General features: G+C 36.8%; 1 protein-coding gene across 4 annotated transcripts in view; it reads right to left on the reverse strand.

Annotated features, from left to right (window-relative positions):
• The window catches only part of LOC121732811 (G protein-activated inward rectifier potassium channel 3-like), a 33,504-nt gene that overhangs the window by 9,339 nt on the left and 4,602 nt on the right, over nt 1-19,563 (reverse strand). For 2 of the 4 annotated variants that reach the window (XM_042122799.1, XM_042122800.1), the window contains exons 2-3: nt 12,687-13,019; nt 3,759-4,816 (exon numbers count right to left, since the gene is read on the reverse strand). In XM_042122799.1, the coding sequence (XP_041978733.1) occupies nt 3,759-4,816; nt 12,687-12,967 (1,339 nt within the window). In that variant the 5' untranslated portion in view covers nt 12,968-13,019. Of the gene's footprint in view, nt 1-3,758; nt 4,817-4,944; nt 5,309-12,686; nt 13,020-19,563 lie in introns of those variants that run through there. The other 2 variants (XM_042122801.1, XM_042122802.1) reach the window with 2 other exon arrangements.

Raw genomic sequence — 19,563 nt, forward strand, 5'->3', positions numbered from 1 at the left:
ATAATTAATAATAAAATTTAAATAAAATTAACAAGGGGGGCTCCCATACAAAAATCACAATTTTTATACAAAAAATCACAATTTTTTACTATTTTTGCTCTATAATGGTACGGAACCCTTCGTGCGCGAGTTCAACTAGCACTTGACCGATTTTTTTTTAACTCGAGTCTCTATTGATAATGAAATGAACACTTAAGATTTGCTTTCTTCCCTGTCTATAATTGTTATTGCCATAATAATATTATTTTTCTGTTTGCTTGATTCGAAATTGTAGAGTTCATATCCTTATTTTTTGAGTGAGAGATAGAAAGATTTCTTCAGCGGCCATCTTAAGAAAACGTAGAGTTCATTTTGATTTTGAAAGAGGCAAGAGGCAAAGATAGAAAGATTTATCCTTCAGCGATTCGGTCACCAAGACAATTGTGTCCCACGATTAGTTCTTAAAACATGAGCGAATATACACATCCTGTCACGAAATGGGGGAGTGTAAATCCAAATGGTACTTCCTGGGTCACGGCAGGGAATCAACACGACTGTTGCAAAATGTGACATCAGGGAGTCAATAGTATACTGACTACTACAAGATACTTAACCGACTTTAAAAAAAGGCGTTTTTCAGTAAGATCCATGTAAAATATTGATACTATGGCTAGAAAAGGATCTAACGCAGTTTTCATACAAAAACGTCACTTTGACAGTTCTCCTTTACCAGCAGCGCCCATTGACATATTCATGTTAAATATTGATACTATGGCTAGAAAAGGTTTTAAATTGTAATTTTCCATCTTATTAGTAAGGCCCCGTGCGAGTTTCTTACGCCGGTTCTTCTCGCCGTGCTAGTTCCCGAACCGGTGGTAGGCACCTTAGTATCGACGTTCGGAAATATTTTTGTAAAAAAATTACTCTGAATAAAAAATATTTTGACTTTGATTTTGATTAGAATGCGAAAGTGCGTCGGTCTGTTAGCTGTTGACGCCCAAACCGCGGAGATATTTTGGGTCCCGGAAAAGGACATAGGATACTTTTTATCCCCAAAAAAAGTACGGACCCGGTGCGATAAATGAATAAAGCGTAATATTAATCGAATTTAATCAAATTCAGGAAAAGTTTTATAGTATTTCAACCGACTTCCAAAAAGAGTAGGTATGTTCGTCTTTTTATGACTAGTATGCTTGTATTAATTAGTGTGTGTGAATGTATTTAAACGGATTTTTTTTTTACTTTTGTATGGGCAAGGGCCCGAGCGTCACGAGTTTCCCTATACAAAAGTGAAAAAAATGTTTGGTCTTTCAGCGCTGCTACTTTCACAGTGAACTCTCTACAAGGAACACGTACACACCCTAAAGTATTATCACTTATTTTTGTTACACCCTATTTATCTAACCTTAAGATGAGCTATAATCCCTTTCAGTTGACAAAAATTAGAACTTCAACAAATTCTGTCATTACACAGAATTGCACATATTATACAATATGTCATATACATTTTATACAATGAAACACGTTTCAGCCCTAGAACATAGGATCTGCACTGCACGCTTCATCACACATATTATGATGTATTATTGTGACAACTGATACACAGACTGTTAGAAAATTGTACTTATTTCAAATATAATATGTACCATCGAGGAAATTGATTCCTAGGCAGTTGACGGACCTATCATTTGGTCAGCTTATGTCAATTCAATGTTAGCTGTGATCGGTCGGCTGGGTTTGACGTAACGCGACCAAATCTTAGGCAGATGGCGGACCTAAGGACATCTGCTTATGAATAGATTTCTCCGATAGTACATTTTCTTACCCGAACAAAGCCAAACGGTAATGGTTTTTGATAGAATTAGAATACTAAGCCAAATAAAGTATGATGTTCGGTTTAGTTACCTAATATGAATCTTAATATTTGTAATATGAGTAAATGTATGCATTTTGTATTTATTTTGTTAAAACACTTTAAAATTAAGTAAAGTTCTAAGAAGTATGAATCAAAATGATTAAAAAAGTGACATAACATGCAAATAGTAAACCGCATAACTATTTGTTTTGGGACGAGAGATAAGTTCTTATCCTGCTTTACGATATTCCATATTTTACTATGTGAATTTGAAATGGCATTTTAGTTAAAGCTGTGTTTTTACTATGTGCAGGTTATTTCTTCAATGCTTGTTTAGTTTGTGAAGTAATAATGCAAGAAATAGAATGATTGTAGATGTAAAATTATACTGAACTAATTTGAATAAGAGAAGCTTAGATATTTAACTAGGTGACCCCTGCAACTCCCTTGCGTCAAAATTAGTTTAACGCACGAACCGTACGTTTTTCCGGGATAAAAAGTATCCTATGACTTTTACCGGGACTTAAAATATCTCCATACCAATTTTTTGCAGAATCGGTTAAGTGGTTTGGGCGTGAAGAAGTAAAGACAGACACACTTTCGCATTTATAATATTAGTATGGGTTTGAGCAGGCTGTAGATTGTGCCTTATCTATATATTATATAAAAATAGATTTCCATACTAACATAAGTTAGTAACGCTATAACTCGATAACGGCTGGACCGATTCTGCTAATTTTAGTCTTAAAATAATCCTTGAAGTCCGGGTAAGATTTTAAAGTGACACAAAGTTCACCGGGACAGCTAGTCTATGTATATAAAAATGGATTTCCAATTATGTTAGTAACGCTATAGTTATAGCGTATAGCGATAACGGCTGGACCGATTCTGCTAGTTTTAGTCTTGAAATAATCCTTAAAATCCGGACAAGGTTTTAAAGTGACACGAAGTTCGCCGGGATAGCTAGTAACTCATATAATATATGACATATTATATCCTATGCTAGGTAACTAGTGACTACGAATTTTAATTTTTTATAGACACTTTACCGTAAAAATGCTTAGTTTATTTGTGTTGTGTATAAAATATTGTTATGGCTTACATAATTAGTCCCATAACATAATACACATGATATATTATACTCAAGTAACCACAAACACAATAGAAATTGATTTTGCTGGTATGCACTTTAAATGACTTTACGAGGTATTTTAAAATACCACAATACAAGGAATTCTTCGTATTATGTAAAAACTTTTTATTTTTCTGTATTTTTTGTTTTTGTTGTAACGTAAAGGCATTGTCATAAGCTAATTTAGAGGCTTTATAAAAGAACAGATATTTATTTTAATTGTCTCAGAATAGGTAACGTCCAGTTGCCATAACAATTAAAATAACTGGACATATTTTACGCCAATCGATTTACGGCCGTTCCCAATATTTGATCTATCTCTGGTTTTGCCCTACTAGAGATAGGAATAGCTCACAATTGACATAAAATATATGTCTCTAATGTCTAATGTGAGTTATTCCTATCTCTAGTAGGGCAAAACCAGAGATAGATCAAATATTGGGAACGGCCGTTAAACAATACACAGTAAAAAGTATAATTTGTTACAAATCATTAAATTTCACAATAGACGTAAATATTTTGCAGCACAATTTTCCATGTTTCTAGTATGTATATTGTATAATATTTATTGTGAAAACTGTTGTGATTTATCTACGTGTTAATTTGTGTGTTGACCCTAGATAAGTTGATAACCGTGATAAAGGTCCCGGAAATGCAAATCTAATTACATAATGCATTACGTGACATATCGTTTATTAGTTAACGATAAATTAGTCGAACAGAAGCGAAGCGTTAATTACAGTTTCACCGGCACATACCACCACCCAACACGGGATTTCAAAAAGCACTTACCAATAGACTTCCTATCGGCCTGGTTCCCGTAAAATTCGTCGAGCTCCTTCGCCGAGCAGAGTGGGGTATCGACCTGCGAGGTCTCGTCGAACTTGGAGTAGTCCACCTCGTATCCCTGCCGCTCCCGGTTGTAGGACACCAGCGGGGCGAACCGGTGTCCCCACATCACCTCGCTCGTCGTGTAGCTGGAGCGCGCCTGCGTCGTCTGACCCGTCGACTCGATCGTCCCCTCCAGAATCACTACGATCTCGAAACGCTCCTGCAGCACGTCTGCTGCGGATACACCGTAGAACGGGCTCTCAGCGTTTATTCTGTGCACCATCGTAATCGGCCAGATGAAGAATAAGTTGCTGTCGCATCCGTCCGCATTCAACTCCAGCTCGGTCTGATAGTGGGACAGCAGTTCCCCCTCCTTCGTCGTTCGAGATCGGATCAGCTGGGCCCGCACGCTGGCACCGATTATGTGAGATTTCCTCAGATCACCGACTCGGAACATCAGGCACAGCTCGCCGTCCCGCTGGCAGACGACGGCGTACTTCGAGAACAGGAGAGTCTGCGTCCTGTGCTTCGGCCTCGTCATCTTGGCGAACACTATGCCGACCATGAAGGCCTGGATCATCACGCCGACTATACTCTGCAGGCACATGATGAATATCGCCTCGGGGCACTCCTCCGTGGTCGTCCGTGACCCGTAACCTATAGTGTGCTGCGTCTCAATACTAAAGAGAAAGCACGACGTGAAATCATGGATGTTGAACACGCACGGCTTCCAGTTGTTCGCCTCCTGCATTTCCGGGAGGTGATCATCTTCTAGATCACCGTGGGTGAAGGCGATCAGCCACCAGATGAGCGCGAAGCCCAGCCAGGACAGGATGAAGGAGAGCGTGAACACGAGCAGCGTCCAGCGCCACTGCGCGTCCACGAGCGTTGTGAACATGTCCTGCAGGAACCGCATGCGGCGCTGCGAGATCCTCGACTTAAGGATGTTGCACTCGCCGTTCTTGAGGATGGCCCGCCTCCTAGTCCGCCTCGAGGCTCCATGTCGGTGCGACCGATTCCTGTAAACAGACACCGATTATTGCACGCGTTCTCGATCACTGCACAAGTGCACGCGACCTTCGCGCATGCTAATGCTAATGGACGTTTAACATTGACGGGGGACGGGACGAGACAGCACACGACGAACCTCTTGCCGACGGTGGGGTAGTAGACGCCGGGGGACAGGTTCCCGTTGCCGGGGACGGTCTTGATCTTCAGCCACTCGTCGGGGAGGAGCTGGGCCTCCTCGCGGCCCAGGGGGGACTCCGGGTCGTGCATGTCCGCTCGGCTCACCGGCGGCTGACGGTCTGCCCGCGCCCCTGAAGCATGGCGCGATATCACACGGCCGGCCGCTAACTGATATATAATTGTACCGCGATCTTCTATAAAATTATCAGTTGTGTAAGGAGAACGAATTTTCACGAGCGCGACGTCACTATCTTATACAGGGTGAGCTAGTGTTGAGGACACGCCTTCGAGAATTTTCCCTTTGCTATATATTTTTCCTAATAAGTATCTAATATTCGTGTTAAGATTTTTTTTTATATTTTTAGTATGAAATTATTTATTTTACTACAACTACCTACTTAAATACTTAAGGCGGGGATTAATCTCAATCCAAAACGATAACCTTGCACACAACAAAAGACCAAGCGTATACGCATCGCAATAAGATTCATTTTAGCTTAGCATAAAACTCCAGTTACTAGGGCGGATCTTCTCTATTTTTCATGTTTTTTTTTAATATCTTTGGAAATAAACATTAAGAAACAAAATTGTTCGGTTAAGGGCATTTAATATAGATTTACTAACAATTTATTCAAATAAAATGTATAATTATCCTAGCTAATACTTATATTTCGATGAAATAGATTTTTATCGGAGGTGAGTTTGTAAATTAATTACAGCCAAAGTATTACGTTTTATTAAAATGTTTATGGTTTAAGGTATTTTAAATATTGTGCTTTATATCTCATATTTTTAACACTTCGTTATTATATTGGAACTAGGTAAACCGGAAGTCGCGGAATAACAAATTGGGGTTTATCCTCGCCTTAACTACCTACTACGTTTCCTTTTCTTACCTAAGTTTTTGTTAAATTATTTATAATTTAACAAAAACTTAGGTAAGAAAATGTGACGGAGTAACTAGACAACATATATAAAAACATTTTAATGTGACAGAGTAACTAGACTTGTACATGTACTACTTGATTAATTAATAGTAAGTTTAATCAAACAAAGGATTTGTTTGATTAAATTAAAATGTAATTTATTACTGTTTAGATTGTGTTACCAAAATACAACGATAATCAAGATTTTTATCGCATTCTGATGAGCAAATATTATGTCAAACTTTTCTCTCGCCAATTTCTAAAGGTAATACACAAAAAATACTTACGTTTTATTATACTTATTTTTTTAAATTATTACTTAGATAATAAAATTCAATACTTAAATAAAGTTTTTGATGTTTTTTTTGTTTGAAAAAGGATTTTTCTGTTTTAATTTTATTGTACGAGTATGTTATTTTCACGCAATATTAACTGTCGTTTATATACAGTTTATAAATTAATTAAAAGTGTCCTAAGAATGATATAAAACAACATCAATCATCGTACTAATTTACTTTCTCAAATTTTCGTAATTCCCTTACATCGTAGACCCTCTACATTGCTGAGCTACGACAAATAATACTGCGAAAATTCAAATTTCAATACAAAGAACGTATTTTGAATATTTTTTTAATAATCCTTTTTTTAAATTATATTTTTAAACTTGGAACAATGTACAATGAATATTAATAGCATTTGTATTTATTGCTACGAAATGCTACGAGTCTCTACGACACGACGTCTACGAATTTTTAATAAATGTTTTTTGTTTTTACTTTTTTGTTTAAACTTTTGTAGATAGAGATTTTTTGTATATTTCCAAGGCTTTAGTCGGCAGTAGATACTTTTTTATCTTCGCTTAGATTTATCAAAAATTTTAACAAATCATGAACATCATTCTTAGGGTGGGTTGCACCAGAGGAGTGGTCAAAGTTATGGTTATAGTTCAAGCTTAACTTTAACCATAACTTTGATAGATGACAGCTGGTCCAACAAGCCTTTAAATGAACGTGGGCGGGGGAGCTGCTGGTAAAGGAGAACTGTAAAAAATTGCGTTTTTGTATAAAGACAGCGTTAGTTCCTTTTTTCGCCACGTTCATTTAAAGCCTTGTTGAGCTCAAGGTTATCGTCAAATATGGCGTCCATTACTGACTTTAACCAAAGATTTGACATTTTGCATCGTAGTTAAAGTTATAGTTAAAGTTACAGTTAAAGTAAGTTGGTGCAATCCACCCTTAGTCAACAATAATTCAAAACTCTCTTTCAAATTGATTTGTTCATAATATAGTAAAACTCATAATATAATTTTACTATCATTCTTTAACAATAAATTGATATATAAAAGTGCATATTCACAAAAAAGTGTACAGAATATCTTTTATAATTTATATTTTTGCTTTTCTGCCTAAAAGATATTCTTAATAAAAAACATTTAAAAAGGAACACCATTGACTATTTTACTAAGTGCAAAACGCACACCCCACACATGTCTAATTTGAGTGTAAATTCATAAATTGGTATGTTAATAACTCTTCTTTACCACTAATTTGTTGCTCTCGAGCTGATGAAGGCCGGTGACGTCACAACTGTCACATAAGAGCCACAAAAATAACTAGTACTACATAATATTTACCTATTTGGTTTATTAAATAAGTAGTGAAAATATTAATACTTATTAGGATACTTTTTAAACCGACTTTGAAAAAGGAGGAAGTTATATAGTTTAATATACTTTTCTTGGATATTTTTAAATGCCGTATTCAACATGTTTAGTTAAAGACTAAAGTTTAATTTCAGTTTTGTCAAGGAAAATTTTTAAAATACAATGTAAAATTATTTATTCTAAATGAAAAAAAAAAGAATTAAAATCTTACAGATTTGTGCTTGGGTTGGTCCCAGCAATCCTCAGTCGACATAAAAAGCTTAGAATTTTTATGTCAACTAAATATTTCTGGCCATTATTCACATTTTCCGACCCTGATATTTATTACAATTTTGTAAAAATATTTTCAAATAGTGGAAGAAATACTACGGAATACGAGTTATGCACTAATTTCCGTACAAAACCAACATTAAGTTAGTACACCACTAATTCGTACTAATTTCCCTCGGCATGATTTACTAATTTAGCCGGGATGAGTAAATAATGTGACATATAAGGTCGTGATACACAAATTAGCCTTATGTACTTAGCGCATTCACGCCCATTTCGTGCAAAATATTGTTGTTTACAGTCATGGCGCTTATTTCCCTGAAATTGTACAGATAGTATAATATTATAATAAGTAAGTATATTACTAGCTAAAAGCCGAGCTTTGTGAGGGCTCGTGTCGTCACACCTTGACTGACTGATGGTAACACAGAACACATCTACAATAAGTATATAAAAAAAAACCTTGATTGACATATGATAGCACATCTACATCTGTATTATATTATATCTTAAAATAATCCTTGAAGTCCGGGCAAGGTTTTAAAGTGACACGAAGTTTGCCGGGACAGCTAGTAATAAATAAATATTTGTTACTATATTAAAGCACAAATTAATAGGCGTGATAGTTTTTCCATAAAGTGTACCATAAAGTGTACCACAAAGTGTATACTAGGGTTCGCTTCGCTCGTCCTGATTATTATGGCATCTGCACAAAGTTTTTAATTGATTACAGATTAGACGAAACAAAGTATAGCTTACAACTTACAAGTAATTCAATTTTTTCGACTTGTGAGATAATTATTTAAAAGATTTTGTGGTTTAAAAGTATCTACTATTTCGACTTATTATAATTTGGAAATTGGATTGAAAAAAATATATGAATTTTATATAAAACTATCTTCAAGTTATTTATTAGTAAGTACACTATAATGCCATAAATGTGCGAAGGCGATCCGTCTACGTCTTACGTCTTTATACTATTTAAATACTTAAATAGTCATATTTAAGTATCTATAAGCTCACCGCAAAATTTATCCATTAAACAAATTTTACAACGTACTTAACTGAGTCGCGGGTAACATATACTAGTTTTTGATACAAACCTAGTCACAATGTAAATAAATCCTACATTTCTTAGAAAATATAAGCATAATAATATACTAACCGAAGGATCAGATGAGCTCAAAAGGATAATCGTGGAACGTGTCGAGCTATAACAACTCACTAGTGTACTGTGACAGGCCGAATTGAGATTGACAATCCTTCTTGATACTTGAGACACTACAAGACGAATGCAACACGCGTGCTATTTATAAGCAGAATTAAAAAATATAATTTACATTAGATTAAGATTATACCCCCCGTAAAAGTTCGGCGTGTTATGTCATATTTTTAATCCTATTGTTTTGCAGGCGGTACTGAGATTGCTGCCGATTCTGCTATCTCATTGCAATATTAATGCAGCTTCGCTTTTTGTTCAATCGAGTCCGTTTACCAGGCGCGGTCCGAAGGGGAGGTCACAGGGGACATGACCCCCCCGCCCCCCGCCCCAAATCTCAGGTCAAATTGAAAAATCTCAAAATCTTGCCAAATAATAAAAGGAAATTTCTAGTTGTCCTACAACGGCGATAAATTAGTGTAGTGACTAGTGAGTGACCCCTGCAAAATAGTTTATGAAGGTAGGTCAATATATGTCCACCACCTCATGCACTATCAGAGAAATTGATGCATAGGCAGAACTACGTAGTTTGGTCGCTTTATGTCAAACCCAGCTGACAGATCACAATTAACATTCAATTGACTTGATCCGACCAAATGGCGTTGGTCTGTCAACTGCCTAGGAAGCAATTTCCTCGATGGTACGTAATTTATAGGGCTTCTATGGACGCTGCCGCCCCTAGACCGTGGCATATAACGGCCTATTTATAAATCCGCGGCTGCTTATATCCGTTAAACGCTAAATATGTTGCTTAAACATTTCATGATGATTATACCGTCTTGACAATTAATAATACCTTCTTGTAATCTAATAGAAATTTTTTTGTGAAATAATGTACCCTCCACATTCCGGTTTCGGCACGGCGGTAAGTTTCATTGAACTATAGGCCTACTACGAAACCGTTTTGAGACTCAAACAATGGAATGAGAACGCCGCATCCTGCTCTAACAACGTCATTTCTCGTTTGTTAGAGTAGGACGTGATATTCTGATTCGTTCGATTGAGTCTCACAACAACTTCGTGGTACGGCCCCAGGGTCGCTACGAAAGGTTTATTAAATTTACTTTCTCAGCAAAGGAAGGTGTCAGAAATAGATGCCTATAGTTACCAACCCAAAGGCGGCAAAGGCTCTCATTAGATTAGATAGAAAGTTACTTATTACTTCTTTTTATTTTTATTACCACTGTCTTCTGTTTAATAAACACAGAATGCTTTTAAACTATCATAATCATATGAAAAATACGCGATTTTCAATCACCAGGATCTCATAAGTCCAAGACGACTAGCGATGAAGTATAATATAAGACCTCTTGAAGGAGGAAGGAGTTAAAAAAATTCATGCTTATATTATTAAAATATGAAAGTGGCTGACTGTTTCCAGCTCCTCACGCCCAAACCACTGGACCGATTTTGCTAAAAGTTGGTATGGGGATGCTTTAAGTCCCGGGAAAGGACATAGCACAGTTTTTATCCCAGAGAAATTAACGGTTCCCGCGCGATAAACGTACTTTGGTGCAATGGAGTCGCGACCTTTCTCGTTGCCGGATATAGCAAGAACATTTTTATCAAATCATATCATACATCCATAAGAATTAAGCATGTAATCTTGGTCAATAAACGTATTGTGAAATTTGTTGGCAGATAATTAATCACGATTACGTCGACGTGTTTACTCATTTCCATGGTTTAAACCAGATTAACTTTATCCTATGGTTTTGGTTAAATGCGCCTTGAAATACGTCAGTATCCAAAGTGTATGTTTTGGGATTACCGCGTTTTGATCACCACTTTCATTGACGACAACTACTTTTTATTCTGGAATCGCTGTTAGTATAGTAAGATCTAGGCGGTCTTAACATGGTCTTATAACTTACTGACAGTGATTTTTTATGTAATTTATTTTTACTTCTGCTTATTATATTGTTTTAGTTTTAAGTTTCCACAATAAGTAATAGGTAAGCAGTTTTCTATTCTTTTCTTAATAAATCATTTAATAAAAAAATGCATTTATAAGTTACAACATTTTGCTGATTTAAAGACGTGCTACAACGATCGCTTTGATACATAGATTAATTTTTTTCAAGTCTCTGTAACTTTTTTTATAAAAAGCTAATCTTTGATCTCCAGGATTAGGTTTCAAGGAGCTAAGAAGTGAAATCTTATCACATAGCACCGATTTCGATGCTATTTTCGGTAGGTACTCAAAACGTTGTATTTTTTCCGTTCTTATTTTATACTGATCATAATTCGCTCTATATTATAACGATTTTAATCAAACTACTGCTTCTACAAGTTTTATAACCAGTCATAGATCATACTGTAGAGTCCGTCAAGAAAGTGAAGAAATTAAAAAGTGGCAATCGTAGTGTCATCCCTTTTTTCTTAGATTGATTTGAAAGGGATGACACATGCGATATTGCCACTTTTTAATTTCTTCACTTTCTTGACAGACTATATTTAAGTTGGTACCTAAAGCCTTAGTAAAAATATTCAATATTTAATAAGAAATAAATGTTAAACTTTTAGAAAATTGTTTTCGCGAATAGATAGATAAATAGATGGAATACTATCTAACATTAGATCTAGATATTTGATAAGAACTTAGATAAGTACAATTGTTTCAGATTTTGCACATACTAAACCTGTCTATGTCCTTGTTTGTACCAAAACGTAGAGTTCCTTCACATTGAACACTGTAATTAATCACAATACCATCAAGATATACCTTGCCACTCACTATTCTAAACAAAAGTAGAACAGACTTGGTCAACAATGATAATGTCCGCTTATCATTTACGTCTACGCCGCATTTTCACAAAAAAAAATGCGTTCTCCGTTCGAATTTTAAATTTTTAACAAGTGACACATGTGCCAACGCGAGAGAGTGCACGAAACTATTTTCGATAAATTGTAAATTTATCTTCGCCCTGATTAGATATTGGCTTGTCAAGGATTGAAATGTTAGTACTTAAGTACGCCCAGGTAGATAAGATACAATTAAATGATATGTTACAATCCTTGACATTAAATTAAGTATTTTACGCCATGAAAACTTGAGATAGTAGAGCCTAGAGGGTTGTAGCATCTTCACATAAGATTATTCATATAATGGTGTCAAGTGCTAAAGTAGCTATCATGATAGATATACTTATATATGATAGATAGATGAAGAGGCTCTAGCCTCTTAAATTATTTTGATTATTCTATCACTGTATTCTATAATTTTTTACTGCTATATATTTACAATTAGGTCACATTGTTGCTTACTACTTAATTATTATGGTTCTTAAAAATGTGTTTGAAGATAATACATTAATCTAATTTCTTTGCTCGCTTTTCAATTGACAATTAATCAGCAGATCAAAAATTGTACGGGAAACTTAGAGCCTGTTTCACCACTTTCAGATAAAGTGCCGAATAGGCTATTCACAACTTTTTTGACAGATTCTCCATACTTGATCTGTCAAGTTAATTGGTGGATAGCCTATTCGTCACTTATCAGGAAGTGGTGAAACAGGTCCTTCCAATTCCAAAAATCTGTTTAGAAAACATTCATGTTCTCGAACTCCCTAAGTCGCTATACATATAAGTTATAGTAAAAATGAAGGAATATACATGTTTACCTGCAAGTATCCTGTCGGTAGACCGTGCTGTATCCGATGGAACTGCTGTACGTCGGCACTCGATGGAGACTCGCTGACGAAGGTGACAACGTGGGCGGCCTTAGAAACGTTCCTCTGTACTCCACCCTGGGGGATTCCACCATGGAACTATCTAGAACACTGGTTTCATCCGTCTCCTCTTCAATGACTCCAGGGTTATAGAAGATCTTCCCAGCCGCGAGAGCTGGTTTGTCCCTGTCATTCTTGACTTGCATCTCATAGGAGGTGGACGCCTCGCTCATTGTGACGGCCTCGGTCTAGTTGTGTGAACCATCGTGCACGACATTGCTGGACCTGAAAAGATGATGTCATAGCGTTAAGACAATACCTCAGTATACATTAGAAAGTATACTGGGTGCAGTATATGCAAAGGATGTTAGGTTCTGAGTTTAGTGAGGTAAAATAACCCTTTAAGTGTGGGTTGCACCAACTTACTTTAACTATAACTGTAACTTTAACTATAACTTTAACTACAATGCAAAATGTCAAATCTTTGGTTAAAATGGACCATATTTAACCATAGCCATAGAGCTCGACAAGGCTTTAAATGTACGTGGTGAAAAAAGGAACTAACGCTGTCATCATACAAAAACGCAATTTTTGACAGTTCTCCTTTACCAGCAGCGCCCCCGCCCACGTTCTTATAAAGCCTTGTCGGACCAGCAACGTCTTCTGTCAAATTCTGTGGTCAAAGTTAAGGTTAAAGTTAAATTAACCTGAACTATAACCATAACTTTGACCATAACTTTAACTTTAACCACGCTTCTGGTGCAACCCAACCTAATACTTTTTTGCGGTGCCGAATTTATATCTTTATGAGCGTAGGCCACTATATTTCTGCCGCCTCTACCGGCCCCCTATGGACGCTGTCGCCCCTTTATCTATGATCATTAGAGAAATTAATTTCGAGTCTGATGTTAGTCGTGACTTGTGGTCTGGCTAGACTTGACGTAATTACCATATAACTGATTAACTGCCTATGAATAAATTTCTTTTATTGAAACTAGATACTTATCAGATTTATAGTCGCAAAAAAAATATTGCTTCAAGTATGAAACTATTTAAATACTATTTGTTAGTCAAATAGTAATGAACCACCTTGCCACTTGAAAAATCATAATATAACTTAAAATATATTATTAGATTACGTTTTGATTAATTACTCATATTTTTTTGTAATAGGTTAGTTCCCGAACCGGTGGTAGGCATCATGTAGGACTTTCTGAAAACATTTATTTTAAATTTATTCAGAAATAAAACAATTTTGATTTTGATTTTGATTGTTACTTTTTGTAAGTTTGAAAAGTATGACGCCATCTTTTGACGAGTAGATGAAATTAGCTTTTTACGTAAAGCTACACCTCGCACGTTCATTAAATTTATATTCATAGAAATTGAATACTTTAAGACTTAAGGTATTGCAAATAATCAACCAGGCTAAAAATGAGTAAGGAATTCTGGTATTTCCTCATAATTTATATTTTTTTCATTTTCTTGTTTACTCAAACTTTCAACTTCTATATTTTACAATAGATAATCTTAAAGAGTTTCACATTAATTTATCTCAATAAACGGTTGGACTTAGTAACAGGGATGCTACGACTTTTATTTGCATTTTGCATACAGAACAATTTTACTTGAGAATTTATCATTATCCATTTAGTTCCGGCACTCGTCGCTAGATGGCCTTGCACTCATCAGGATGTCCCCGATCGCACGACGGATGCTTTACTTCCTTCTGCGGATTCTTCTGTGATATTGCGGAAAAGCCTCATATAATACTTAGCACATTATTGGTTTAACGAACGAGTTCTTAGCGCCTACTTATCTCCATCGAGGTAAATTGAGCCAATTTCATATGCGGAATGCTTTGTTCTTTGTAGTGTTAAATTTGAATAAATGAATACGTACTTACAGAGTATAATTATTATTTATTATTATTGTCATACACCTTAAAATAGTTACAAAACTGATTTTGAAATTACTGAACCGATTATGATAAAATCTGCACACAGAAACATTGACCACAGAAGGACAAAGACTACAATAGGCAGCATATTTTTTTACTAGCTGTTGCCCGCGACTTCGTCCGCGTGGACTTTAGTTTATAGCGCGCGGTGTCAACAAAAGTGTCAAATTTAAAAACTTTTTAAAACCCTGGTAAGTGGTACCCCTCTTAGGGCCGCGCTACACCGAAATGGCAGCGCTGAAAGTGTTCGCCTCGCCGCTGCCATTCCGGTGTAGCGCGGCCCTTTATTAATCAAAATACCCAAAAACAGCTGTGCAGTGTGCACATAATCTATACTAATATTATAAATGCGAAAGTATCTCTGTCTGTCTGTCTGTCTGTCAGTCTCGCCAAACGCCAAAACTACCGAACCGATTATAATGAAATTTTGTATACAGATAGTCTAAAGCCTGAGAAAGGACATAGGCTACTTTTTTACTGGAAAAAAAGGGTTGTCAGGGGGTGAAAATGCGTAAATTTGTTCAAATTAAGTTAGTTCCTAAAAATCATAATAGATGGCGCCGTGCGTCTTCTACATCGCGCTGACGCTTGCTCAAAAGTCTTTCTATAAGAGGTGGTATCATCTTACATTTAAGTTTCGATTTTTTTTCGATTGTTATATCTATTCTAGGGTATTAAATAACTCAGTACTTTATCTGTGCAGTGACGTAACCTTAAACCTATCAATAATAAATAGTTTATGGGTAAAGTTGTGTAATTGGCTTTAAAATGAAATACTTATTGTGTGCACAATGCACAGCTGTATTGATTTAAGGGGTACCAGGGTTTTTTTTATAAAAGCTTTTGACACCAATTTTGTTGACATCGCGCTTTATAAACTGAAGTCCACGCGGACGAAGTTGCGGGCAACAGCTAGTAACTAATAAGTATGATTAGTTCTATGTTACAATGAAGTAAAAAATGAAACGCCATCTGTTGAATAGTATTAGAACTAAAATGTTCATTGCATCAATATATTTCTGGATTTTTTATAATATTATACGTCATAAAATATATTTAAGTAAAAAATAAAGCGCCATCTGTTTTCATATATTAGAATTAAAATGTTGATTGCATTGATATATTTTCTGGAATAGGCCAACACGGTACACTTGAACTCCTTTATTTTAGAGCGCCTTCTGTTGTCAACTTGTCACATATATTAGAAATGCAGTAGGAGTTCTAGAAGATAAGATAGATTGATTATTATTATACCAAGTGATAATATTATTAAACATAATATTCTAACGTATTAAAAACTATAAACAAAAACATAATAACTAATAAGTATGATTAGTTCTATGTTACAATGAAGTAAAAAATAAAACGCCATCTGTTGAATCGTATTAGAACTAAAATGTTCATTGCATCGATATATTTCTGGATTTTTTATAATATTATACATAAAATATATTTAAGATTTTTGAAATTTTATTTTAATACACATCCAAGACCCAGGAACATTGAAAACTTTTTGTTCCGCCTGCGGGACTCGAACCCAGGACCCCCGGGATGAGCACTGGCCACGCGCAATGTGAATTCATTTTCATCGATATTTTCATGGAAATAAGATATTTTCCCACATCAAAATGTAGCCTATGTCCTTTCTCAGACTCCAGAATAACTGTGAACAAAATTTCATTGCAATCGGTTCAGTAGTTTTGGCGTGAAAGCGAGACAGACAGACAGAGATACTTTCGCATTTATAATATTAGTATGGATAGTATGGATTAGAAATGCAGTAGGAGTTCTATAAGATAAGATAGATTGATTATTATTATACCAAGTGATAATATTATTACGAGTAAACATAATATTCTAACGTATTAAAAACTATAAACAAAAACATACTAACTAATAAGTATGATTAGTTCTATGTTACAGGGGCGTCTTTCCCTTAGGTGCAATGTGTGCGGTGCACACGGGCGCCGCGGTCCTAGGGGCGCCGAGCACCGCGCGCGCCCGCTTTGGCCGGCCGCCACGGCCCACGCTTTATTGACCAACGTAAAAAGAACTCCAGTTTGCAAACATTTTTGTGCAATATCCGAAGCTCTTCTTATATTTGTAGAATTACAGCAAAGCAAAGCGCGCCATGAGCGCCGAGCGGCTCGAGGCTTTTGAAATATAAATATTATAATCTTTATTTTTCAACGTGAAATGAACCTTGAAACAGCTCTTCAATGAAATCGAATAATGAAATCGAATTATTAATACCTATTTTGTGATGATGTGATGTTTAATAAGTATAGAACATGAAATTTAAAGTAAAATTGAAGTACTTAAGCGATATAAAATTTACGTTTTGGGGTTAGGCTTGTTAGGGTCAGTCAAGACTCAAGAGCATAATATCATGGTCAAAATCGAAAAAAACTTCAATCTACAAACAAATAACAATAGAGTTTATCTATTTTATATTGGAGAAATTTGACAGTACCTAAGTGGTAACTTGATGTGCTGTTATAGTTCATCATAAACGCCTCCGTGGTTTAGCGGTATAGAGCGCGGCTCTTGACTCGGAGGTCGTGGGTTCAATTCCCGCGTTGGAAACATGTCATTTCCAAGTTTGGTTAGGACAATGCAGGCTGATCACCTGATTGTCTGACAAGTAAGACGATCCATGCGTCGGATGGGCATGTAAAAAGTCGGTCCTGCGCCTGATCTCTCGCCGGTCGTGTTGGTCTTCCGTCCCACTGGGTTATGAGAGTAAAGGAATAGAGAGTGCTCTTGTGTACTGCGCATACACTTGGGCACTATAAAATTACTCCTGCGTAACTGGCCTGGTTTCAGTGAAACCGGCCACCGTCATCGAAACCGGTGTGGTAGCTATTATTATTATTATAGTTCGTCTGGTAGAACGAAAGAAGCCACCGCTTAGAGTCATCACCCTTAAGCGACCGGACAAACTGTACTTTTACTTTGTACCAATTTCATTTTGACCGCGCGCGCGTTTGTTAGGGGGCGCTAAGGTAATGTTTGCACACGAGCGCCATGTGTAAGAGACGGCCCTGATCAGCAATAAAAGACGTAAAAAAAATATTTCCGTGGCTTTCTATTTTTCGTCGTCAAATATTTCGTTTTTCATTTAAAATACTAAGAAATATCGTGAATGACTAATGATTCACTTTAATCCTCTCTAGCGTAAGTAGGCCTTACCGGTGCCGTCTTTTTAAGAGTTTTTTTTTATGAAATAAGGGGGCAAACGAGCAAACGGGTCACCTGATGGAAAGTAACTTCCGTCGCCAATGGACACTCGCAGCATCAGAAGAGCGGCAGGTGCGTTGGCGGCCTATTAAGAGGGAATAGGGTAATAGGGTAGGGTAGGGATGGGAAGGGAATAGGGGTAAGGGGAGGGTAGGGAAGGGAATAGGGTAGGGGATTGGGCCTCCGGTAAACTCACTCACTCGGCGAAAGACAGCGCAAGCGCTGTTTCACGCCGGTTTTCTGTGAGAACATGATATTTCTCCGGTCGAACCGGCCCATTAGTGCCGAAACATGGCTCTCCCACGTCAAAGTGTAACACATTATTTCCGCCGCCCCACGCACGATATCTGCCGGCCCCTACCTATACTAGGACGCTGCCGCTTCTAGGCCGCGGCCTATACGGCCTATTATAAATCCGAGGCTGGGCCTTACGATTTAACTGTCACTCGATATGACGTAACACTGGTCTTGTACCTGTGCCGGTGACAAGGCCAAGTCCAATTGGCGTATCCGAACACCAATTAATATTGGCCTTATTCGTGATGTCACACTAATTAGCGTTTACGCGGATAATCGCGGTGACGATGACTTATTGACAGTGTAAATTACATACGGTAGACCGTATTCATACTACTTCCATCAATGTATGATAGATTTAGAATTTCGTGGCCTGCGATTATAGTCCGACCGAATTGATAAGCCTTCTCGTATAATATGACTTCATAGTCACATTAGTCATGGGCCTAAAGATGCACAAATAAAGAAGGAAATTTTGACGTGGGAGAGCCATGCTTCGGCACGAATGGGCCGGCTCGACCGGAGAGATACCACGTCCTCACAGAAAACCGGCGTGAAACAGCGCTTCCGCTGTGTTTCGCCGAGTAAGTGAGTTTACCGGAGGCCCAATCCCCTACCTTTTTCCTTTCCCTACCCTCCCCTATTTCCTTCCGTACCCTCCCCTATTCCCTTCCCTACCCTCCCCTATTACCCCTTAGAAGGCCGGCAACGCACCTGCAGCTCTTCTGATGCTGCGAGTGTCCATGGGCGACGGAAGTTGTTTTCCATCAGGTAACCCGTTTGCTCGTTTGCCCCCTTATTTCATTAAAAAAAAAAAAAAAGGTTCCAAAGAATCGAACAATGAGTTGATACAAAGCATCTTTATGCTGGTGCTTTAATATGACCATTAGGATAGCTTTAATATCTATAATATAAATGCGAAACTGTGTCCGTCTGTCTGTAACCTCTTTACGCCCAAACTGTTAAACCGATTTTGCTGTGTAGTACGGAGATATAATACTTTCCCGCGAATCCCGCGAACAACAGTCTTATAAATATAATTAAAAACTTTCTTGATATGACAATTACCATATCAATGTTAAAATACAACGTGAATTAAAACAAAGCCCATTAAACTCAATAAAATCATAAACCGTGAAAATTAAAAACGAGATAGCGTAAACAAATAGATTAGTTATGATATTAAACAACAGGAAATATACACAAAAGTGAAAGCGTTTATAATAACTATTATAATGACAACAAAGATTTTTGCGCTGTTTTCTTTTTTATAAAATTAGGGGGCAAGCGAGTTTACGGGTCTCCTGATTGAAAGCAACTACCGTCACCTGT

The sequence above is a fragment of the Aricia agestis genome, chromosome 12 (assembly GCF_905147365.1).
Source record: "Aricia agestis chromosome 12, ilAriAges1.1, whole genome shotgun sequence".
In the NCBI taxonomy this organism is placed as follows: domain Eukaryota; kingdom Metazoa; phylum Arthropoda; class Insecta; order Lepidoptera; family Lycaenidae; genus Aricia; species Aricia agestis.